This window comes from Ambystoma mexicanum, chromosome 5p, assembly GCF_040938575.1.
Source record: "Ambystoma mexicanum isolate Mex_15411 chromosome 5p, UKY_AmexF1_1, whole genome shotgun sequence".
Classification (NCBI taxonomy): domain Eukaryota; kingdom Metazoa; phylum Chordata; class Amphibia; order Caudata; family Ambystomatidae; genus Ambystoma; species Ambystoma mexicanum.
Window position 1 is genome coordinate 460,035,094 of NC_090930.1, and position 24,113 is coordinate 460,059,206.

The 24,113-nt window shown below is 44.3% G+C and overlaps 1 protein-coding gene across 1 annotated transcript in view; it reads left to right on the forward strand.

Moving 5' to 3' along the window:
* Positions 1-13,632: 13,632 nt before the first annotated feature.
* Positions 13,633-24,113, forward strand: part of LOC138481018 (sodium- and chloride-dependent neutral and basic amino acid transporter B(0+)-like) — a 401,144-nt gene continuing 390,663 nt past the window's right edge. The window contains exons 1-2 of the mRNA XM_069612865.1: positions 13,633-13,779; positions 20,068-20,227. Of these exons, the coding sequence (XP_069468966.1) occupies positions 13,711-13,779; positions 20,068-20,227 (229 nt within the window). The 5' untranslated portion in view covers positions 13,633-13,710. The remainder of the gene's footprint in view (positions 13,780-20,067; positions 20,228-24,113) is intronic.

Consider the following 24,113-nt stretch of genomic DNA (forward strand, 5'->3'; position numbering starts at 1 on the left):
ATTTTAAGCATGCATCTGCCTGCAATTCGGTTTTCAAAGTCTGGACTGTCCAACCCAGAAACATATTGGTTTTTAATCCTAAATTTCGGGATTTCTTCCCTCTCCATAATTTTTTGCAACAATTTCTCATTAATGAAGCTCCTTTCATGTCCAAGAGCTAAAGTGGCTTTTATTGTTTTAAAATAGTCATTTATACCAACATGAACCCATGGTTGCTCATCTTCCATGTGTATTTCTGCCAGAGTGGTAATGTGTTTTTCTGAATCTGTTTTAGGAGCAATATTCTGTTTGCATGTTTTCTCTTTTAAATAGAAACGTAATGTGTGCTCATCTATGGCAGTCTGCCAATCTTTCCTTGGGTCCAAGTATATTTGTACAGGTAGTTTTTCATTGTCGCTCTGCATTTTGTCTTGACACATTAATATGACAGTGACACTAGGTATGCAGCTATTCTGGAGATATACCTCCACAGCATCATTTGTTTTGGCAACGGTGTGACATTCATTTATATTGCTGTTTTGTGATTTTAGTTTCTTAGGCCTCAATGGTTTTTTGGTTAAGGACCACAGCACTCCATTCACCCCATCTATGAGAGGAGACAATCTTTTCAGGCAATCTGTCCCCATCAGAAATGGAATTTCACAAATAGATGTGATCAATACCTCTTGTTTCATTCTGTGCTTTCCTATTTTTATGTCAACCTCAGTTACACCTATGATGGGCACCTCCTCCCCATTAAAGTTATGCACTGGGACTTGATTTTCCTTCACTGTGATCTGACTCTGTGGGGGTCTCCCTTCATTGATACTCTTTACTAGCTCCTTGGACATAATTGTGGCCTGTGCGCCAGTGTCAATCATAGCAAAGTTGTGACATTTTTCTTCTACAGTGATGGGTGCATAATATCTGTCCTCAACTTCCTCTAATACACATAAGAAGTGTGAATTCTTACTGAGTTCAGGGCTCACCTTTCTCAGATCTTTTTCACTTTTGGCTAAGCACATTGGTAAATGGAAAGACATTTTTCCCTCCTTCTTACCCATTTCTGCGCGAGAGACTTTATTCATTTCTGCATGATCAGAGGTTTTTTGGAGTGTGGCCACTGTTCGCCCATCCATCTGGGTAACATCAGAGACAACATTACAATCCTCCAACTGAACATGTGTAACAACATCATTCAGCAATTTGTCATTTTTTAATTCTGTGCATTTGTAATCATTTAGTGTCATACCAGCCCTTTCAGTCTCTTCAAAAATATGTGGCTCAAAGAATTCTTCAGGTGATTGACTTGTACCCTCCTTGTGAGTATTTCCTTTTTCTGTCTGTGTTTGGTCATTGTTTTGCTTGCCCAGGGAAGGAGCTATAGCATCCCCACTTACTCCCTGTTCACTCGTATTCCCCATGCATGAGTCATTTTTCTTAAATCTGTTCCTTTGTTCTTTTGGAATTCCTAATGTTTCTTTTTCATTTGTGCAAATCTTTACTGTTTTACTTAGCTCTAAGTTAAACCGTACCTCTTTTTTAGAAGTATTTGCACTTTCTGTCACAATTTCATTTACTTTCATTTTTAATCCATTAGGCATCTCAGAGTCGTTATGCAAAATTATATCAGAGCAATCTGTCATTTTGTCACTGCAGTTATCATGAGTACTTAGTCACTTTTCGGAAGCCCCCCGGTCATTGCTATGGCCATCAGCCCCCTCTTTGGAAGGTTGTTTTTGCGCTGTATAGAGCTTTCCTATTTGCTCAGCTAACATTTTCACTTGGGCCTCAAGGCACTGGAACCTTTCCATCTCTCTAGGATCCTCTTTCTGTGGCCTAGGTCGATATTGGTTGTTTTCCCCCTGATTGGATCTATTCTGATACCTCTCAGGTGATTGATGTCGGTTGGGATGGTTTCTGAACTCTTGATTCATTTGTGGAGGGGAGCGGGTTGCACCCATCCTTTGATTATAGTCCCCTGGTGGGGAATCATTGTACTGGCGTGGACTGTAGTTCACGTTTTGCCTCATGTCCTGTCTCTCAGATTGTGGGTACTGGCCCCTATGTTGATTTCCATTATCAGTAAATCGATCCACATATCGGGGCCTATCCTGATTACCATATATCATGGTGCTGGGATCCAATCTGCTCTGTGTCCCCAATGACTGGTAGGGACCATCATTTCTTTGATCTTGATTTTGTCTCTGGTTATTGTTCATACCTGCCATATCAGACCGGTATCCTACCCGGGGTCTGTCCCCTAAATACCTAGGGCTGATGTAGCTCTCTCTATTACTAGGATCATGTGATTGGGACATTGGTACAGGAAATGGTGATCTTTGTTGATTACCCCTTTGTTCAGGTGTCACATTACTTTTACCTTGGCTTTGAGCAGACTCAAGGGACATTTTGGCTGACCTGATTTCCATTACTGTGGCTGAGGGTTCTTTAGATTTAGGTCTAGTATCTTTCATTTTATCACTTTCTCTACCCTGACAATAGAGTACCTCATATAGTTTTGTGCTTTGATGTACAATCCATTCAAGGGACTTGTCACGGTCAAATTCACGGACCAATTGGGATATGATGTCTTTCTGTAGCCCATAGAAGTATGCAGTTTTAAACTCATTGGAATTTGAGTCAAAAGATACATCAAAGCGAGAAAATGCTCTTTTTAAGTCTTGTAAAAATTGGCGAGGGGATATATTAGGTCCAGCAGTAATTGTGTACGCGACTTTCTTTGCCTCCTGCAATGACTGAAAAGGAGAAAAATGACGCCTAATTTCTTTTTCAAACTCCAGCCATGTCATATTCTGCTGTTCATTTAATCCCCTTATGATGCTGGCCGTCGGGGCATCTAAAGTTAAATGAAAATATTGTCTGTACTGTTCCTTAGGTATCTGGAGTGCTTTAAAAATGTCATGCACCACTTCTAAGTGATCCTCAATGCAGCATTCACCTCCCTTTTTAAATGGTTTGATCAGGGCTTTAATGGATTTCATTATTTTTATGGGGCTACTTGTTGCAATGCATGGAATTGCACTATTTTGTGATTCACTCCTGTTTTCAGGTGTATGAGATTGGTGGCCGCCCCCAATGGGAGTATGAAATCCCCCAAGGGCGCTGCAACCAAGTTCAGTCACCGGCCCAGTCACTGGAGCACTAGCTCTTTGGGCAGAGCTAGAATTCACCTCCACTCCATTGAATGTGGTACCCTGCCGCCTCTCCTGGGACCTGGGAATGCACATTTGCTGTTCTAAGTCCTTACACTTTTTAAGGAGTCTGTTGGCTTCATCTTGCAAATAGTTGTTTTCACCATTCATTTTATTAATCACCTCCTGCATGTCGCACATTTGCATTTGGCATTCATTGAACTCTTTATTTCTCTTGTCTCTTTCTTGAATCATTTTAATCATTTCTTGTTCTGCACTCTGGAGATCACCTTCTTTTTCACAATGTTCTTTTTGTAAAATCTGCATCTCTGAAACAACCTCATCTTTATCCCGTCTAATGTGATCCACTAAGGCTTTTAAGTGTGCCAATTCTTGCTCACTATCTTCAAATTGTTTCTTGCTTTTGGATAACTGAGTATCAAAGTCTCTGCATTTTAATTGCATGTCTTTTTGGCATACATCCAATTCTGCTCTCAACATTTCCTGATTTTTACTTGCCCCATCTAATTCAGTCTTTAACCTGTTAATTAGCTGAGTATCATTCTCTTGCATTCGCAGGGACTTGTTTAAAATAAACCATATTTTGCCGCATAGCCGTATTAAACAGTCTTTCTCTGCACTTTTATCGGCTGCATTCAATAATCTTGTAAAGCAGACCTGAATTATACTGCCTTCTGCAAAAATATTGTCTAATTTTTCTTTCTGCACCTCACCCTGAATGCGGTTACTCCATTCTAACGTGCTATTCGATGACCAATTCCCATGTGCAAACAACTCTGCCTCTAAATATTGCACTAGATCTGAGAATGTGGCACACTGCTATTATAAAATGGGTTCCCTTTAATGTGCAAATGGCAGTGTGAGACACGCTTGCCACGCCCAGTAGGTACTCTATGATCACTTTCCCGGCCTGCAACGCACCATAAATATGTAGGGTATTTTGTGGATATTTGGGGCCTGACGGTATTTTCTTACCGTCGAAAAATAACTTAGCAACAATCACTCCTTGTATTCAGATTGGGCCATGTACAACACTAATACAGTGGACATGCATTATTTCAGCACCCAGACATGCATATTTGGTGTGCGTGGTTGGTATGCGTATTTGGTGGTATTTTGGTGAGCATTATTCCCTTGTTTTATTGGTGGCCCCAATGTCCAGAATCCCTTATCTTTGCTTAGATTTTTCGTGTAATCACTAGAGAGACCTCAGGCCTACATTTCAGGAATACCACATTTTCAGTGTTAGTGTTAGTGTGCCACCATGGGCAATCTCACTGACCTATTTACGACAGAGAGCTATATGTGGTAATTTCCACTACCTCATATACGGTAGGGAACTATGTCCAGAGAGTCTCTCTTCCCGTTGGCTCATGTACCTCCAACGAGCTATGCTACAATCACTCACAACTGTTCATACTGAATCTGATCATGCAAAATGACAATTGCACTGTTTAAAAATCTCCCCACATCATCAGCACTGTATTGGTAAATATTAAACACACCACCCGTCTGCTCTCAAATATTTTTCTGTATTATAAAAGTTGCATTTAAACACGATCTCATTCTTTACAGAAATAAATAAAACAGCACATTAACAGCATTGTCGGTAATACACTGAAAAAAAAATGGCGGAGAACAGAACACAATTTGCAACATTAACGTGTGATTAAGGCACCGGAATCTCCTTTCCTACTCTGACTGAACATTCTCGTCTCGTACACACTCAGCTCCCACACTTATGTAATTACCTTATCTGTTCAGAGTTTTCTTCAGCTGTTCTCTTTCTGAATGTGGCTCCCTTGAAGATTAACCCCAGTAAAAAGGAACGCCTGCCTTCTCAAACCGGGGTCATTGCCTGGAATTCTCAGCTTTTGCAGATAGGAATGCTCCAACCAGGAAAAGGTCTTTCTCCCAGCTCTGCCAAATCTTGACTGTCCTTCTCTCTCTTCAAACTCCCCCCAGCAAACTCTGATCACTCCCTCTAGCATGATACTTGCTATGACGCTGCTTCAATCAGAATCAATCATGCCATCTCCTCCTTCTCTACACAATGGCTCATTTTTATAGTAATACTTTGTAACCAACTGATTTCCTGTTCTTTCGAGCTCTTTTGCTTCCTGAATTTATGTGGACAGGGCAGCAGAGAAAAGAAAAATAATGGATGTGCGTTTAAAAGTTCACTTTCAACTATAGGCCTAATTCTGCAGTGGAGACACATTTTCATTAGTGGATTATGTTTCATTAGTCAGGTTAGTTATAAGTAATGTTAGTTATTATTTTCAAATGTGTCTCTCGTACCATAGGCATTTCAGGTGAAAAATAGTGTGCATTTTTGAATGTGCACGTGTGCTTTTAACTGTAAAAATAGATTTGCATTTTATATGTTAAAATCGTTTTTGACTGAATAGCCTTTCTTTCCTTGTTAATCGGGTAACACATATAGCAATGCACCGCACCCTTGTGGTGGTGCTGCAAAAAAAAAAAATTGCTACCTGTGCAGTAGTGCTGTACTCTGTGCTGTAACACGCCAAATACCCTTACAGTTCACACATACGCTGGCATATTTCCCTTTTAGACTTGCCAATTTGTATAACGCTACAAGGGCACTTTATACGATAAATTGCCCATTTGGTATGACAGTTTGTGAAAGTGTTGCATTTCCAATTCAAACCATAAAGGTTGATTTCTTGAATATCTTTGGTTAGTGTACAAACAGAGCATCTGCAACACCTAAAATGTCCCACCACTGGGGGGATTCCAGAGGGTAGTTTCTACTATTGGTCTCTTCTGAGGTTGCTCGTAAGTGTGAACCAAACTATCTTTCAGGTTTTTGCTCTGTTTGAAACCAAACATTGGTTTCTTTGGTTGGAAAGTGTCTGTTCCTAGAATATCCCAATTCTAGAGAATGTTTTTTTCTTACATAGTGACTCACTGAAGTAAATGTTGTAACACATGCAATCCTATCTTCTTTCTGTCTTAATTGTCTTGAGAGGCATGTCTGCCTATTAGAATTCTGGGACCTCTTCCATGCTCTGCACGCAACATGTGAGGGATTCCCTCTTTGGAGTAAACGACTGCTTACATTTTTGCTGTCAACATCATAATCTGATAAGGTTCTGCAATTTCAGCTAACCCTCAAGAACTGTCTGAAGGGCAAATTTTCCTTCAGACTTAAGGGAGGGAAACAACCATATTCCAAAAGGGTATTCTTATCCATCGGTTTTCTGAATAGATTGATCCCAATTTTATTTCCCTCACCTTTATAGATCGCCAAATCTAGGAAGGGCATTCTTCGCATATCACTGTGCATAGTACACTTAATGAACTGATCTTGACTATTAAGCCACACAAGGAAATCATCCAGGGATTCAAGTGTACCCCTCCATAACATGAACACATCGTCAATATACTGATGCCAGCACTTAAGACTTGTGTTAAGATTGTTGTTAACATTATAGACAGTTTTTGCCTCTAAATTGTCCATGTACAAGTTTGCTAAATCAGGTGCTAACGTCGCGCCCATACTAGTACCATGGACCTGCTTATAAAATGTTTCTTCATACATGAAAATATTATCCGTCAAGGCCAGGTGTATACACTCTAATATGAAATTAGTTGGTAACTCTCGGTTTTCTTTCTTTTCCAGATATAGGGGGTCATTCCGAGTTGGGCGGTAGGGGGTTAACGGCACCGGTAAGTATGCCGGTGCCATTAACCCCCTACCGCCTTATTCCGAGGTCCCTTAGCTTGTCCCACCAGGAACGGCTGGTGTGACCAGTCGTTCTCAGCGAGACCCGTTAAGGGACCTTGGAGCTAATAACGGGCCTGCAGTTTGCAGGCCCGTTATTAGCGCCTTCCCCATTCCCATTGAGCCCTATGGGGGCTCGAATGGGAATGGGGAATGGTATTCGGCATGGGAACTTACCGGGTCCGCATAGGTCGGAATGTCCCGGTAAATCCCCATTCTGCCTACCTGGACCCGAATTTGGAGGCAGCCATGGTGCTTATAGCACCATGGCTACCTCCAACCTTGGAATGAGGCCCATAGTCTCATCACTTCCAGACATTAATTTTTGGAATGCTTGTTTATAATAATTCCATGTCAAGAGTGACAAAGATATCATTATCTTCCACATTAAGGGTATCAAGTATTTTTTACCATTGCAGTAGTGTCCTGCATGAAAGACTACATCCAACATGCAAAGGGTGGTAAAAAGAAATCTGCATTGTCAGGGAGGGGCTCTAACACTGTACCTATCCCTGGGACGATAGGTCTACCTGTGGGCCATGTGTGGTTCCTATGCATCTTTGGAAGGCAGTACAATGCCGGAATGGAAGAATTGTTGCTGCTAGATACATTTCTGTGAGGTGCTAAGGGTGGGGTAGCCTGCCTGGGCTCGTCTCTTTTTCCCCACTGTAATGTAAAGACAACTAAACTGTCAACCAGTCAATAATACTTTTCTGTTGACAGTTTATATCTGTGGCCACTGTAACCTGTCTACTGTGAGGGTGTAGAAGAGGGAGACTGACAAGAAGGTTTCATGTTTGGGGCTAAAAAAGATGTTTATTAAATAAATAACCTATCTCTCCATACTTCTAAAGGGCTTGCCCTGCCTCAACCAAGGAAACATTAATGACCTGTCAGCATGTCCATCTAAAAATGGTATGTTCTCTCTCCTCCTAGCAATCTAACCCTAACACTTAAACCAAAGGTTTGTGTCAGTCTTCTAATAATATTAATAATTTCAGTATCCCTTCAAAACAGGGCCAGCGGAATGACTCCCTTCCCCTGGTTCCTGTATCAAAGTCCTCGACTACGATCCTTCAGCACTTTTACAGAAAGCTTGTATCAGTCACTTGAACTCTTTGCAAGAAGTAGAAAAGCTCCTGACCTCCCTCTAATGTCTGGATGATAAGCATCTTTTCCAGGCTCCTCTGAGTCCTTCTTGTAAACAGTTCACAAGTCTACTAGACCAGTGGTAATAGTTGGGCCACTTTGACTAGGGATGTGACTCCCAGTCCAAACCACAGCAACCATCCTCACGTCATCCAAGCGCAGGCCCATCTGGCAGTGGGACAACACCACTTAAATCCTGCCACCCCTCAAATTACATGAAATACAATAAGAGGCAACCACTTCCACTAAACAAAAGGATACCTTAACTGTCCCCTCAAACTCTCAAAAACCATCCAACCAAAACAATACCATCCATCACTTGGAACAGTAAAATAACACATGCACAGGAGATACAAAACATGAATCTCCAGTGCAAAATCGTGCAAATTCCATGAGCACCAGCAGTGGGGACGCCAACTCTGCCTCTAAGGCATTCCAAGCAAAACATTCATCCTGCACACCATAAAATCTAAGTGTGACCCAGTCACCTGGCACAACCCTCAACTGTGGCTCAATGAAGTCACACCCGACACTCTGCGAAACCTTACGTGGCATCCAATACCACTACCCAAGAATGGTGTCCACACCCTTGATTCGCTTGGACCGTTAACTTGGGCTGCCGGCCGTTACCCCCGTTCCAGCCCTTAGAACGAGGGCTTAACACCACATTCATACAGTGCAGAGCAGAGGTAAAGATACAATACAAAACATAGCTTGAGCTGTTCCCTTGCATTCAAGCACAGTGAAGAGCGCCTGTCCAGTTCCATTGTTGCAGCAATAACAAAAATGCCTTTCACTGTTTCAAAAATTGACTTGCACTTTTTGTTGCCCTGTAGGAGCACATGGATGAGTAGTGGCTATACCACTTACTCATCCCTCACATTACTAGAAAGCAACAATGATCCCAATCATAAATGTGAAACAAGTCCAGTCAGGAAATATACCTAATTCGCCTTTTGTTGTAACATGGAAAAAATTCCCCAATGACAGATTTCATGCTCTCTCTGGTGATGGCTGCCACTTCTCAATTACGGCAGCTCAATTACATTATCTAACTCCAATTATTGATATTGATATTTTATTTCTATCGCGCTCATTTACAAGTGTTTCAGAGCGCAACAAGGCAAGGGAGGGGAACAGGGGAGAACAAAACAGCGATCTTACTAGGCCCAGTGACATTGAGAACACCAAGTGCATGGGAGAGAGGGAGGGGAAAAGTGCATGGAAGGGGGAGAAGTGGAAAGTGCGAAGCAGAGGAGAAACTGATAAATAACAATAAATAAATAATAAAGGCAACAAACAGTTTTAGTGCAGCCAGCAATTTGCAAGTGCTAGGTTTAAGGCAGTGTTAGGAAACATTTCCAGAGGCTTGTGAATCATGTGTTGAATGGGTTGGACGAATTCTGTCTTGCATATCTGGACGATATAGCAGTTTTCAGTGCCACCTGGGAAGACCATGTGAAACACCTCGGGATTGTGCTCCAGGCTCTTCAGAAACCCCACTTGACCATAAAGGCTAGTAAATGCCAGATTGGACAAGGCTCAGTGGTTTACCTTGGACATGAAGTAGGTGGAGGGAGGATACAGTCTCTACCCAGTAAAGTACAAGCAGTACAAGACTGGCCTACCCCCACTACGCAAACCCAAGTGAGAGCCTTCTTAGGACTCACGGGGTATTACCGCAATTTTGTGGCAGACTATGGCACCATAGCTGCTCCTCTGACTGCCCTCACAACTCCGAAGAAACCCAAGAAGGTAACTTGGATCGACGAGTGTGAGAAGGCCTTCAATGGCTTAAAAGACTCCTTGTGCCAGGCCCCTGTCCTTAGGGCCCCTGATTATCAAAGACCTTTTATCGTGCAGACGGACGCCTCTGACACTGGGATAGGAGCTGTACTATCACAAGTAGATGAGAAGGGTAAGGAACACCCTATCGGTTTTATTAGTCGCCAGCTTAAGGACAGAGAGCTCAGATGGTCCACGGTAGAGAAAGAATGTTTCTCTGTTGTGTGGGCCCTAAGGAAGCTGAGGCCCTACCTCTATGGGACCCACTTCACTGTGCAAACTGACCATAAGCCGTTAAAGTGGCTAATGAACATGAAGGAGGAGAATCCAAAGTTGCTTAGGTGGTCCATAAGTCTACAAGGCTTCGACTTCACTATTGAGCATAGGCCAGGTGTCCAACATAGCAATGCTGATGGGTTGTCCAGAATGTTTAACCGACCTGAACAAGAGACTCATCCAGGGGTGGATTAGTTCCCCCTGTCCATAGTCTGGGAGGGGCGAGTGTTAGGAAAGATTTCGTAATTGTAGGTAATTTTCCTTCCATGTGGCAACCCCTAAACTTTTTGCTGTTGTTTTTCACCTTGTTCTTCACTTTGCCAGAGAAGTGCAGCCTTCTGCCGCACTCCTCTGGGCTTTCGCTCCTTTCTTACGGGGAAACTGACATGCCCTTAAGACAGTCAGTACCGGGGAACGCTGTTCCCGTAGTTTCTTTTATCATGTTGCGGCTTTAGTGCAACATGACACAAGAGGGCACTGTAAGCTAAGTTACAGCTCTCTTGGGTCTCTAGCCTTCTACAGGCCCTAGATACTCGTTTAGGATTGTATTTGATCGGTGCAAGTGATTCAGGGACGGGAATGGTGGCAGTGATCGTTTCTTTGTATTTTGAGCTCCTTTTGGCCAGACCACGAGGCTCCTTTGTCCTGTCCGCTGACCGTCTTGCTCCCTTCACCTTCCCCAGGTCGAGCCGACCCGGGGCCTTCCTTATTTGGGCATGTACTTTCCCGCGAAACACGGATGCTTTCGCGGGCTTCTACATGTCTTTTGTGTGCCTCCAGGATGTGGGCTGGGATGTCTGGTCCCAATACACATCCTGGGTGCCAGAGAGTCTAGGGTGGTGTGAATGCCTGGGACCACCGTGGTCCGTGATTGGTCCACGAATGGTGTGAGTGTTGATGAGCGGATCTCCCATTGGGTCCCCTCCGTTTTGGCGCGAAGGGAACCGTGGATAAGAGGGGGCTGGAAACACCACTACCATGTCGATCTCCTGAGTTCTCACGAACGAAGGAATACAGGAGCCAAGTATCCTGCAACCAAGAGGCTGGACCGAGGAATCGCTGGTGACCCGCTGAAGGACTCCTCCTCTGCACTGCTGTCGCCTTGTGAAACCCTTTTCACCTTTGATCGAACCAGAAGGCCTGTACTGGTACTTCGACCCTTTGGAATAGCGGGAACAGCTATTCTCGGCATCTTCACCATCTCCTGCCAGTAAGCCTTCGGAAGCGTCTCTGGGCCATCCAGTTGACTGACCAGCTTACACGGGAGTCTTGCTCTGTAACCGCCGCCAGGTTGTGTAGTATTTCGAGTCCTTGTCACTCTCACACGCTTCGTACACTTGGCGTTCCCAAGTCTGAAGTGAGTAGTGTACATTTGGCTCAGATACACACGGCCGCTCCGTTGCCCTGCTGTGGTGACAAAACTGTGCAGGTTTCTTCGATTGGGACGTCTTTTTACTCAACACGACGACGAGGCGTTCCCTGCTCTTCTGAACCTGCCAGCTGCTGAAACTGACACGGAGAAGCCTGGGTCTGCTTGCATCGGGGACCGGTGTGTAGTTTAGCTAGGATCTGGTCGCCCTCCTGCAGGAGCCCATTGCTTTTCCCGCTGTGTAAAACAGCACCCTTTTGCCGTACTCGCGCTCTGCTTCTGCCCACTGTGGAGGCTGCGCTTGAGTCGCGGAACTTGTTCTCCTTCATTTGTGCACTGAACTGAACTGCCTGATTTCCTTAGAAGAGACTCTCCTTTTGCCCGTTGGCACCAGCGTGTGCAGGTACTTTTGAGCACAAGGCTCCACTCTTCGCAGGGCTCGGACTTCCATCTAGTTAGGTGCCTCTGAATACGAACTGAGTCTAAAGCATTGTATCGCACTGCCTGTTTTCCTTCCCTTGCAGGTGGACTACACATTTCGTGCATATAACGCTTGCAACTGTCGTATTTGTATATATATTGTGTTGATATGGTATGTGTTGGTTTACTATCGTTATATTGTGATTTTCTCGCTACGGTCATTGTTTTAAAGGCCTTGAAATAAATGTGTATATATTTTTAATATAACAACTGTTTGGAGTAGTTTGTAAGTGATCTTGCTTTGTGTGCTCATTGCGGGCTTTCAGTCACCCTCACCCCTCTTGAGACCTAGTCTTGACCGCCGCGATCGCTACCTTGATTGGTCTGGCTCGTCCAGAGGTTACCCTGTTCCAAGTAATTAGGTTGGCCTTCTGAACTTCTGCGCCACCAGGGCAGAGTTCAGAAATCCGTCTTAACAGGCAGCAGACAGGGTAGGTTTGATAAGTGCAGGAAGAAAAAGGCAGGGGGGGCTGTATGGGTACAGATACAGACCCCTGTGCAAGGAGTGGCCCGGAGGCAGTGTGGGAGGGTGGCAGGGTGAGCAGGTACCTGGGTCCGGCGGACAGAGGGTGGCCAGGTGCATGGTGCCAAGAGAGAACAGATCAGCAGGGGAGAGAGGGAGCGAAGGCAGAAGAAAAGAGGAAGGTCTTGAGGTGTTTCCGGAACCAGAGATGGTTCTCCTCAAGTTTTAGAGTGGCAGGGAAGCTGTTCCAGAGGGAGGCACTAGCCGAAGACAGAGATCTACCCCCAGCTCGTTTCTTTGAAAAATGACTGACCCTGAGGGAGTTGGAGGTAGAGGAGCAAAGACCTCGAGAGGGTTAAATAATGTTCAGAAAGATCTTAAAGACCAAACTCTCCAAGTGCTCTCTGGCTGCCCTTTGTGTGGGCCTCTGAAGGGAGCCTTGAAGTGGTCTATTTGTCCTCTGTATCCTTCCACCCATTCCTCCATCCTATCTGCAAAAGACGGGGGATGCCAGTGGAAATCAGTTGCAAGTACGTGCTTCAACCACTAGAGGGCAGCATAGTTGCAAGCACAGAGCGGTCGGTTGCAAGATGGAGGAGCAAAGAGATAGTGCATAGTAGACGACACGGGCTGGTGAAAGGTGCTGGAGAAACTGACAAAATAGGCAAGTGAAAGGTGCTGGCGAACCAGCACAGGATGGACAGCAAAGGTTGTTGAAAGGCCCCGGATGAAGAACATAGCCTTAGGAAAGCATTCATGGTGACGAGTCCGATAGAGAGAGGGCATGAAGACCAGCGGGGAGATGGAACAGACTGAATGAAAGCCGATATGGCGACTTCCATGATATGAACAAGTCCGCGTAGACAGAGAAAGAGGCCAGGATATGCTAGATTGGCATGTATTATGCTGCAGTCTGCTAGTATTTTATAAATCATATGCCTTCTGTTTGCATAACATTATGTATTAACAAATCATTAAATGAATCAGGCCCGGAATCACGAAATGCTGGCTGTGATGCGAAGACTAAATGTACTTTCCTAACAGGAGCAGCAAGGTAGTTACAAAATCACATTTATAACAGGTGCAGGATACCTGTGGGATGTCTCCCACGCAATAAATTCCCAAACAATGGGCGGAGGCTGGTTTTGTCTAGGGATGATGAATCGGCGTGGCTTCCAGGTCAGGTCTTTTTGTGCCTCTCACATCTAAGGAGGACGCGTCTTGCGGGAAAGGCTCAGGCATAAGCCACGGGTCACCGGGAGGCTTCTGTTCCCCTTCTGCAATGGGACTGAGAAAAATGGCACTACCTGCTTGTCTCAGATGCTGTCGTAAAAAACCTAGAGAAGACAAGGTATGTACAATGTGCGCGCAAAGCGTGCCTCCGCACGGCAGCTAGGTTTGTCACGAGCACCCGGAGGAGAGTTGGGGCAGGTTTTAGTGCGGGGGGTGGGGGGGGGGGAGGGGATGGTGGTTGGATGCTGAGAAGTGTTGGCTGCCGCCCAGCTCGGCAGCGGTTCTGATGCAAGCTGAGGCTGTTTCCCTTTGAACACATCTGCGCGTTTCTCTAGATGCGGATATCGAGGCTTTTGTCAAACAGAATTCGCATAATCCTAGGCTGTTCCTTTTCAATAAATCGAGTCATTTTAGTAACAGTGTTCACTAACGCGTGAAGGTACCTATATACACAGGGTCAAGGTACCTATATACACAGGTGGGTACTGGTGTTTAAAAGTGGTAGTGATGCGCTTCTAGGAAAAAGTGCGCACAGTGAGTTTCACGGTTGAACCTCTGAATTATCGATCTCATATGCTACGAAAACCCATCGATCCCATTATCCCATAAATTAAGGCCATGCTGCATATCGAAGAGGTTGGCATGAAAAGACCACCCAAACCTCTCGCAACCCCCGCCGTCCCCAGGATCCCTACCCCCACCCGCTTCCTTCTCTCCACGGTCCACTTTTTCGCTGCTATTTTGCGCAATGCCGGTTTTTGAACAGAGCACGCATTGTTGAACTCTTGATGGATTGCGCTTCCGGGCTTTCAAATTCGTTTTTTTTTGTTGGTTGTAAACAGTTACTTAATCACCGAGCACGTCCTGCTTCTAAGTGCTGTAATAGCATGTTTTATTACCCACTGTTTAATGATGTCATAAGTGTACTTAATGATAGCCTACCTGGTAAGACAGATGAGTGGCCTGAGACGGCGTGTCACAGATTCACATACTGGCGGGGCTCTGCCTTTCATCATTCTCAGGCGGAATAAGAGTGCTCTGCGAATCTGGTAATAAACATGCATTTTATTTAGAGTCATTCGAAACTACAGCCTGTGATAGGAAGTGCAATGTAAAAGAAGACATGACATCGTATTGTTAAAGCGATACAACACCATTAGAAAAAAACAATCCCGAAAAGAACATTGTAAGAGCCCTGTTAAAATCTATTGAGTTGCGCGCCCATCTTTGAAACAAGCAAGGCTGTATTCAGGCAATCTTTAACTTGATGTCAACATGTTTGTTACATGGACCCTACTTATCTCAAGGCTATATACATTCCATTCAGAGCTAGGTCCCTGGTGCAGAACGCAATTCCGCCCAAGGGAGCTGACCTGCAGTGTTGCAGACAATGGTGTTTAGTTTAGCGATACACGGCAAAGTGTTCCGCACGGTTGCAGGTGAGGTCGGCTACACTTGTCTTTGCGTTGGGCCAATTGTCTGCATTTCACTTGTGCTTTTGCTTTCTTTCACACGGATCTTCCCATGTTCACCATTGCACGTAATGCTGCACGCGCTATTTCAATAGCATCCTGGACGCTCAGATATGTAGTTGAAAAACAGTTAACTACCTGGATGTCCACCATACTTAGGAGTAAATATAAAACAATGCCTGCTCTCAGTTTGGAAAACAAGAGTAAAAACAACAAACCATAACATGGACGAAGTGATTGAAATGTAGTCTGAAAACTCCCAGTAAAGGCTGGGGAAGTTGCCATCGCCAAGAAGGGTTGTGTACAAAGAGTGCGGGTGTCCTGACTGGAAAAGTCTAAGCCGACTGCCGCTTATTGATTGCAGCCTAGGTTTAACGACAATGTGTTATCCTTGGATATCACCATTTGTGTATTTACCAAGGATAGCAGTACATAAGAGAACCATAATAATCCACTTGTGCTAGACCATTAGTCTGTAAAAGAACAGCTTTTATTAAGTGACTGTCCTTGTTCTTTTACATATTTTTTGTAAAGAAATTATAAGTACAAAATATACAGGTGTACATTTTTTCACCAAAGTCACATATACAAAATGTAAACAAATATAAAACTAAATAGAGAAAAATGTAGAAAAAAGAAGAAAAGGCATGTAGCAAAAGATAGGAAAAAGTCATACATGTGCATGCTAACAGAAGTATAACGACATTCTGTTGCTGCTACTACATTTCATTTTTCTAATTGTAGACAGTTATCCTCGAAGGTAAAAGTCCTTGGATAGGTCTAACTAAGCCAGGCTAAAGGGTGACCAAAAAATATATAGTTGATCGACGTCCCTGAAATGAATCTCTACTTGGATCTGGGGGGGACCCCGCCACACCACAAGGGTAAGGGAGTCCCAGGACGTTTCGGCCTTAGTGGGTCACAGCCTTCTTCATGGAACCAAGGAGTGGAGTACCCTCTTCTTCATCATCAGGGGAACCCCCAGCTCATCCGTCAGATCCATAAACTCCTTCAACAGTATTCCACACTTTCTCGGCTCTGTGGACCTGGGCCTTGCTCACGCTGAAAACATCCCACAACACTCCTGCTATGCCGGGGAGTACGCGGTGATCGCCAAGAAGGGGTCTACAATATTGGGCTCTCCACATGTTTCGGACTTCAGCTTCCATCAGTCTAATTAGTAGAGTCACTGATCAAGGATATTGGATCAACTAGACATCGTCCGGTTGGATTGATAGAGTGTGTGGATTGATAGAGTGTGTGGAGATGTCAAGCTGTCTATTAAAAGGGGCTGTAGGGGATTTTCATAGGCCATTCAGTCTTTGAGTGACATAATTCGAGAGCCAGTTCTTCAGCCTCTGGCGTGTATTTTAGAGGTCTTATGGTGGTAATAACGCCCAGTAGTTGTGTGTTCAGTGTCTCAATAGAGCAACCTGTGCCTGTCCATGTGGTTTGCACTACGACTCTCATGATCCCTGACCATTGTCTGTGCTGTATAGTGCTCATGGGAGTTGATGTCTAAAGTATCTTGAGAGCCCGAGGCTGCAGACCTATCCAGTATGTCGAGAGATCTGGGTTCACTCAAATAGTGGAATTTAACATGAATGTAATGTTAAAGACCGCACTTGGTACACAGGGCCGGTGCTATCACTAGGTTAGGCGCTTTCCTATATGCACAAAATGTTAGAGCGGCAAAATGCTGCTTTAACACACACTACGTTTATGCTGCCTTGCCTGTGATAGCACCAGCCCTGAAAACTGTTTGCAGGCAGGCAATGGCGGTAGCAGCAGAGTCAGAGACCAGGCGGCTCTGTGAAGCTGAGGGGTTGGGTCAGGCCTGGGTGACGAGTGGCATCATAGCTGTGGCAGCGCTGGGTGGCACCTGCGCATTACAAACGGAGCACCACACGTGCCCCTCTGATCTGCCTGTCTTCTGTGCATTGGTTGAAGTAAGTACCAGGCATCCCACAATATTCAAAGGGACGTGGAGAAAGCGGTGCAGGCAGCTGCTGAACGAGAAGAGTTTCCTGCTAGTGCCTTGGCAGAAGGAGCAGATTCATCCAGTGAGACAACCCACCCCTTTCCCCCCCGCTCTGTGTTAAACCTTTCTCCCTGTTGCTCTTGATACTCCTCTCTGCAGTGCCTCCACAGTTTCTGTTCATACATGTTACTTGTAAGAATGCCTCTATCCGACCGTCAAAACGAATCTCCCCGCCCATCAACCCCTCCCATCAGTGTGTACATGTTTACCGCCTCTGGATGGTGCCCCAGTCCTCGCATGGTGGTTGACTGGACCCGTGTACTTGGGCTGGCTCCTCTGATATGATCGAATTTTAGGCCTTTTGTGCGCAGCTGACCAGTGCCCCATGGAGTCCGGGACCCATGGGCTAATGAAGCGCCTTAAAACTGTGTTTAGAAACACCAGCGCTGATCCTTCACCAGATACATCCCAAATCCTCTGCAGAGCAGGGATCACAGTCCATCATATCTGTGACCATAGGCGAAGCACCAAGGGCAGCGTTGCTAGTCCGGTCATCAAACATCACACATTTGACATACATGACAAGGTAAGAGTCTGGCTGAAAATGCAGATGAGTATGGCTATTGCTTTGAAGGATACATGCCTATTCACCCGGTTTGTTGGTGAGCTGTTCAGGGATGCTTGTCTCCGGGCCATCAAGTATACACAGAACACAGAAACTGACAAGACCACCCGCAGGTGAAGAAATCAATGCAAGTCTGGCAAAAGTCAAAGAGCTCACACTTTTCCACTCCCCTCATTCTGTATTAGGGGACAGCCACTCAGCAGAACCTCTAAGGGATGTCATTTGAGATTGTTCGCATTTGTGGCCTTGAGGTGGTGTGTACTTGTCTATATGATATGATATGATAGTTTGTTTATATAGCGCCCAAACACAATGTGTTTCAAAGCGCTTCAAGGGAAGGGAACAAGGGAAAATACAATGACATTCTTACAGGCCGTGAACAGTAAGGATGTGAAATTAACTATCGTACTTGACCTGACGACATTTCAGATAGTGCAAGAGCTAAGACATAGATAAGGAAGGGAGGGGGAGAGTGGGAATGAAATAGAAACAGACAGGCGACTACCGTACTAGGCCTGACGACATTTCTGGTAGAGCTGGAGAAAAACAAAAGGTGAGGGTGAGGGGTGCAGAAAGGGTGGGGAGGAACAAAACAAGCAACTATCGTACTATCCCTGACAAGATTTCAGATAGTGCTGGATGGGGATTGGGGGAACAGTAAGGGGAGGTGGGAGGAGACAGACGAGGTTGCTATCATACTAGGTCCAGGGACAATTCTGATAGAGTAAGTGCATAGAAGAAAGTAAGGGGGGAGGGGAGGAGGTAGGAGAAGGGAGAGGAGGGGGAATAGAGAGGAAGCAGTCAAAAAAAGAGTGGAGAAGAAAGAAAGAAGGGAGAGCGAATAAAATTGCAGAAGTCAGTAGTAACATATCATGTTGCAAGCCAGGATAAAAGATGAAGATAGGAACAGCATGATTCAGGGCTACCATGAGTACAAAATGCAAAGGAAGTACAGCATGCGAGTTGAGAAAGAGTGACATACCATGAATCAATGAAGTCCATAAAAGTCAAATCCAGCCATGGCCACAGGACAGTGATGGTGAAACCAGCATGTATCAGGACAGACTCCTGCTGAAGTAGGCTGGAGAGAGCGGCGGGGGAAGCCGGGTAGAAGAATCAAGCAAAACAGGCAACACCTGAGTGTGAGAAGGGGGGCACACGGGAACATCATGGGGGGACCACAGGGGGTGGGGATGGCCTGTGGGGACAGAGGGTGTAAACACATGTTGGTGCATGCTAACCTGCTGTCTGAGCAGGGGGTCGGCCCTGGGTCCTCCTGGTCTGAACAGGTCCAAACAGGAACTGCCCTTTTCTTAGTCCTAATGCTCTCCAGTCAAGAAAACTGCAATTCTCTCTATAAAGGTCAGTCCTTAGAAAACTTAAAAGTATTCCAACGTATACAATAGAAAAATGCAAGCTACATACTAAACCTAAAGCCTTATAACCATATCACTCCAGCTCTAAAATCACTCAACTAGTTAAACATCAAAACTAAAATAGAACTCAAATTCTAAACATTACCCACAGGGCCATCCACTCTTCTATCCCCTCTTGCCTCCAATCATTCCTTAAGCTTGCCACCCTATTCAGATGCCTACGGTCATCAAATAAAATGAAACTACACCTACCACATTTGAATGCAAAAAAATGCAGAGGCAGATCTTTCTCTTCCATTGACCTGCAAGAACTCAAATTCAGCACCTTCAAAAAATTATCCAAAGATTTGTACGGTGCCAATCTTCAATGACAAACCTAACACACCACCTGCTTCAACCTTCATACATCTAACATACATCTAACACTTCAAAAGTATGACTCCATGCCCTCCTTCTTCCGGACACCCCATTTTTTTAACTATCCAAGCAGTTAGGCACCTCAGATGCCCCTCCCTACTCTACCTCCTTCACCTTTGGTTAACACTTTCCCCACCACCCCTGCCCTTCCTCCTTCCATCTCCCTTTTATCATAATAGCACTTACCTGATATACAGTTTCATACCCTCTTCAGTAAACTGCACTTTTATTCCGATCATACCCTACCTTCATCGCTCCTCGCGCTGCCCACCTACTTGCCCACCCGCTCTATGTCCTCTTAGCAATTCTGGAACAAACTGTCTTGAGTCTTGAACATATTTGCTCACTAGCCCTAATTCATTGTCAATGGTCTGTACATGCTTTTACATCCTGGTATGCGACCAGATGATTTTGGTTATTTGAAGCACTTCTGCAATCTGGCGCCTGTGTATAAAACACACATAAAATAAAATTAAAATAAAATGAGTGCATAGTTAATTTAATTTAATGTATTTCTTTTTTGCATCTTTTCCAGGATATCCAGGATGTAAGCAATGACAACAACTCAGATCAGCACAACCCAGACAGAGAAAATTGGTCCAGCAAATCAGATTATCTACTGTCACTGATTGGCTATGCAGTGGGATTAGGAAATGTCTGGCGATTTCCGTACCTAGCTTATCAAAATGGAGGAGGTACGGCATTGTAAACTTTCTTTCTATGTTGCAAATTTACAGTTCTTCATGATTGACAGCCTCAGGTTTTTTACTATTGGTGACTGTATGTATCCGATGTTCCATACTTGGGGCCTCATCACGAGTTTGGTGGTAACCCTTAAATGCGGCGGTAGCGCTATTACCGTCGCATTTAAGGGTCCGTCAAATCACGGCTTTGGCTGATTTCCCCCCAGCTCTTAACTGGGGGGAAATCCGCCGAAATTTTGCGCTCTTACCGCCGGCGGGAACTCCTCCAGTGGTAAGAGCACAAAATCTCCCCATTGAGCCCAATGGGGAATGGGGATTTCCCGAATTGGCTCAATGGGGAATGGGCAATACCCGTTGCGCCAAACCCGTGATCTGGCGCTATTATCGCCGGGCGGGTTGGAGGTAGGGCTATTAACGCCGGTGCTAATAGCTCCGGCGTTACCACCCAACTCGTGATGAGGCCCTTGCTCTCATTACTGAACGGTTGGAGAGTCTCTATGAATGCTCTAATGCCATTTGATGATCATAAACAAAAACACACTTTTCTTGATGTCCACCCACTTGAAGGTAAAACTTCCTTTGCCATTTAAACATTGGTTCTGATAGCACTTCCTCTCTGCAGCCTGACTCAGGGTACCGAACACCATCCAGTCTCCCTGTAGTCTTGTCTACAATTCGGCCATCTGGTGAATCACTTCCCCTTAACAGATAATATGATACGCAAGTGTACACTTTCAGTTCTGAGCCTCCGGCTTTAATTCCAATGACTGAATGTTCTTTCCATAAAATACTTGCAACTATTATTACTCTATTTCTCGACAATGCTGTTTTATATTGCTGAGAATTACTCCTCCCTCTTATTTCCTCATAACCACATATGACTTATATCTGATTGGACAAATGGTTATACGTGAGCCAAATGAAAAGGTCCTTGGGTTATCTAAGTGCATGCTTCTTCTGCCAATGGAAGTGATGCTTTGGTTCTTTTGCTTGCTTGTTCCATATATGAATACATAGTTGAAATTATTTTCTCCTTAATAACATAATTGTCTTTGTAAAATAGCATGGATTTTAGACATCACAAATGTATGGAAGCTAGATTATTTCATTTGTTTCTCTCTACCAAGTATTAAAATATGACATCATGCATTACATATGCCACCATATTAGCTCTGCAACAGAAAAGGGAAAGCAAAACATCGTTAAATCAAATCCACTCACGTTTAATATTTGAAATGTTTGGATTCATAAAATCTAATTAAAACAATGGCACAATTTGGGTAAAAATGTACAGTAAAAGAATCCATGAACAAAAATAAAAAAGATACAGTACCTCTCCACCTTTACAAATTAACTGAATTCATAATAACAGAGCAAATTGGGTTTTTTAATAAGTACACATCAACACCAAATGCAACATTTAGAATTTATTTCAGTTAAAAGGTAATTCCTGGAGGGAGACCCTGCTGTGTATTGTATGTATCCCTCCATTTCCTTCCAGTGATGGGGAATGTCCTTCTGTTTAGACTTGTCACTGTTTCCATATTTCCCCTTCCACACCTAATCTACCTTATCCTCATCCAGTTCAACATTTATTCAGGGTCTGTCTTTGCTTTCAATTACTGTTGCCCTGCACATCATTTCTGTTTATAATGACCTCTTGGTTCATCTGTATGCGGGAGACATAATACGGGACAGATGGGTTGGAGATAAAGCCTACCCATGTAAGAACATTATTGCTATGCTAATCGCATTGGAGTGGCTCACCCATCAAATGCCTATCATTACTGCAAAAAGGTTTTCCGTAATCGCCAAGCTGAGTGGCGGTCTCGGTGCCTGCACTCAATAGAATCAGCAGCTTCCTGTGAGGTGAGCCGCTTCTGACATTATAGTCATGATCATGTGAGGGCCGGAAGGATGCTGCTGTGCCTGTGTTCCTACACTGTGATATGGGGCCGGCCACCATGTTGGAAGGTCTTGTCAGAGCATGTACTTGCTGCAAAATCCTCAGAAAGGCACATTCATAAATATTAGGAGATGGTTCTGTGCGCTGACACTGATAACCACTCAAATAACCATAATATTGGAGACACCCTCGGTGGTCCTACATTGCCGAATGTGGAACCTCCATATTGTGAATTAAAAGTAAGGTTGGGCTTGAGTGGACGCATAGTCATATTGCAACTAATATCAAGCCAGATGTGTGTAGATATACAACTGTCACGTACCCTGGTTGACAACAGCGGATCATTCTCATGGGCGGGGTGCACTGCGGTTATAGACCAGTGCAAATCTACATTGGGATGGAAGTAAAAGAAACAAAATACATCGCACTTGCACCCCTACAGTGTGAATTCTGTATCATGACCCAAGGGTTCATACAGGTGTGATCCTAAAGGTGACTAGTGAGAGAGTTGTATAAGGTGGGAACCGCTGAGTCTTTCCATCAAGTGGGGTTTACCATAATAATGGCATCCCTTCATTTAGACCTGCTTGCAGGCAATAGAGGCAGTGAATCCACTGTGCTTCTTTATACAAGAGTGTTTGTTGCGGATTTGGCACATTTCTCACAATGTCAAGAACTCACCAAAATACATCATCAGCAGTATGTTGGTATTCTATAAAGTGAGAGACAATAGGTGCTGTGGTGTTCCTACATCATATTCTAGAACCATGTTTGTTAATTCTATTGTGTCCTGCCCTTGCGGTCTGGCTCATATTGCAAATTCCAAACTGGCATTGTATACAACATACCACATTAGTGGTTTTACAATTCAAGAGAAATCTTATTTCGCATTGTCTGTCTCAAATCTTGAACGACTGGATTTATTGGGTGAGTCTAAACACCTTGGAATGGCCGCAGGGAAAATAGCCCAGCAAGGGGCACAGGCCCGAACCAGAGCTGGTAGTTCTGTCCTGTGTTCTCCTGGAGTGCACCAATTTGTCCTTGAGGTTTCTAGATTGTTTAAAAGCGAAGAGGGGTACCCGTGTATTTGCCAGGCATGAGCCCAACAATGGCCAGTACTTCCTGATCATTTTTTTGATCTGGAATGAATTAGTGCTGTAAGTTGTAATGCATGTCAGCCTGTCCTCTGTCTCTGTATGATCTTTGGGTTCAAGCAGGGCTTCCCTTGATGTTTTTATAGAGTGGGAAATTATTTTTTGTGGATATCCCCTCTGCTTCAGGCAAGGGCTGAGGTTGTTGGCATGTCGGTCATAGTCTTCAAATGAAGTACAGTTACATCTAAGGTGAAATCATTGGCCAAAAGGAAGATTTTCCTTAAGGTTCTTGGGGTGAAAACTTGCAAAAATCAAGAGTAGTGTTTCTTCTTTTTTTTTTTTTTTATAAAGTGAACAATACAATTGTCCCCAACAACCTTAATGACCAAATCCAAAAAGTGTATTTGTTCTCAGTTAGTCCCGATAGTGAACATAATGGTTTCATGACATAAGGTCAGCCAGTTGACGAATTCAGAAAGTATTTCCTCATTCCCTGTTGTTAGGGAGAATTCGCTCTTTAGGCTGAATTTCCTAACCTAGTGAGTCCCCATCAGCTTTGCTAGATTTCTGGAGTTTGTTTTTTTCTCCTGCCAAGAGTGAGACTCTTTTTCTCCCACTCTTGGGCATGATTTATGGTGTTTCTTTGACTGTTAATGTGTTTTATGGGGTATGGGGTCCTTTAGTCCATAGGGTCTCATGTGTTTTTACTATGTGTGTTACACGGCACCCTCTGTGCAGTAACACAGGGGTGTCATAGTGACACCCCACCATAGACTCCATACCCTGGGACTGACTATTGTCTCCCAGGGCATGTAAAGTCACCATTGGCTTTACAAGTCCCAAATTATTAACAGAAACCGGTACAAACCATCATATT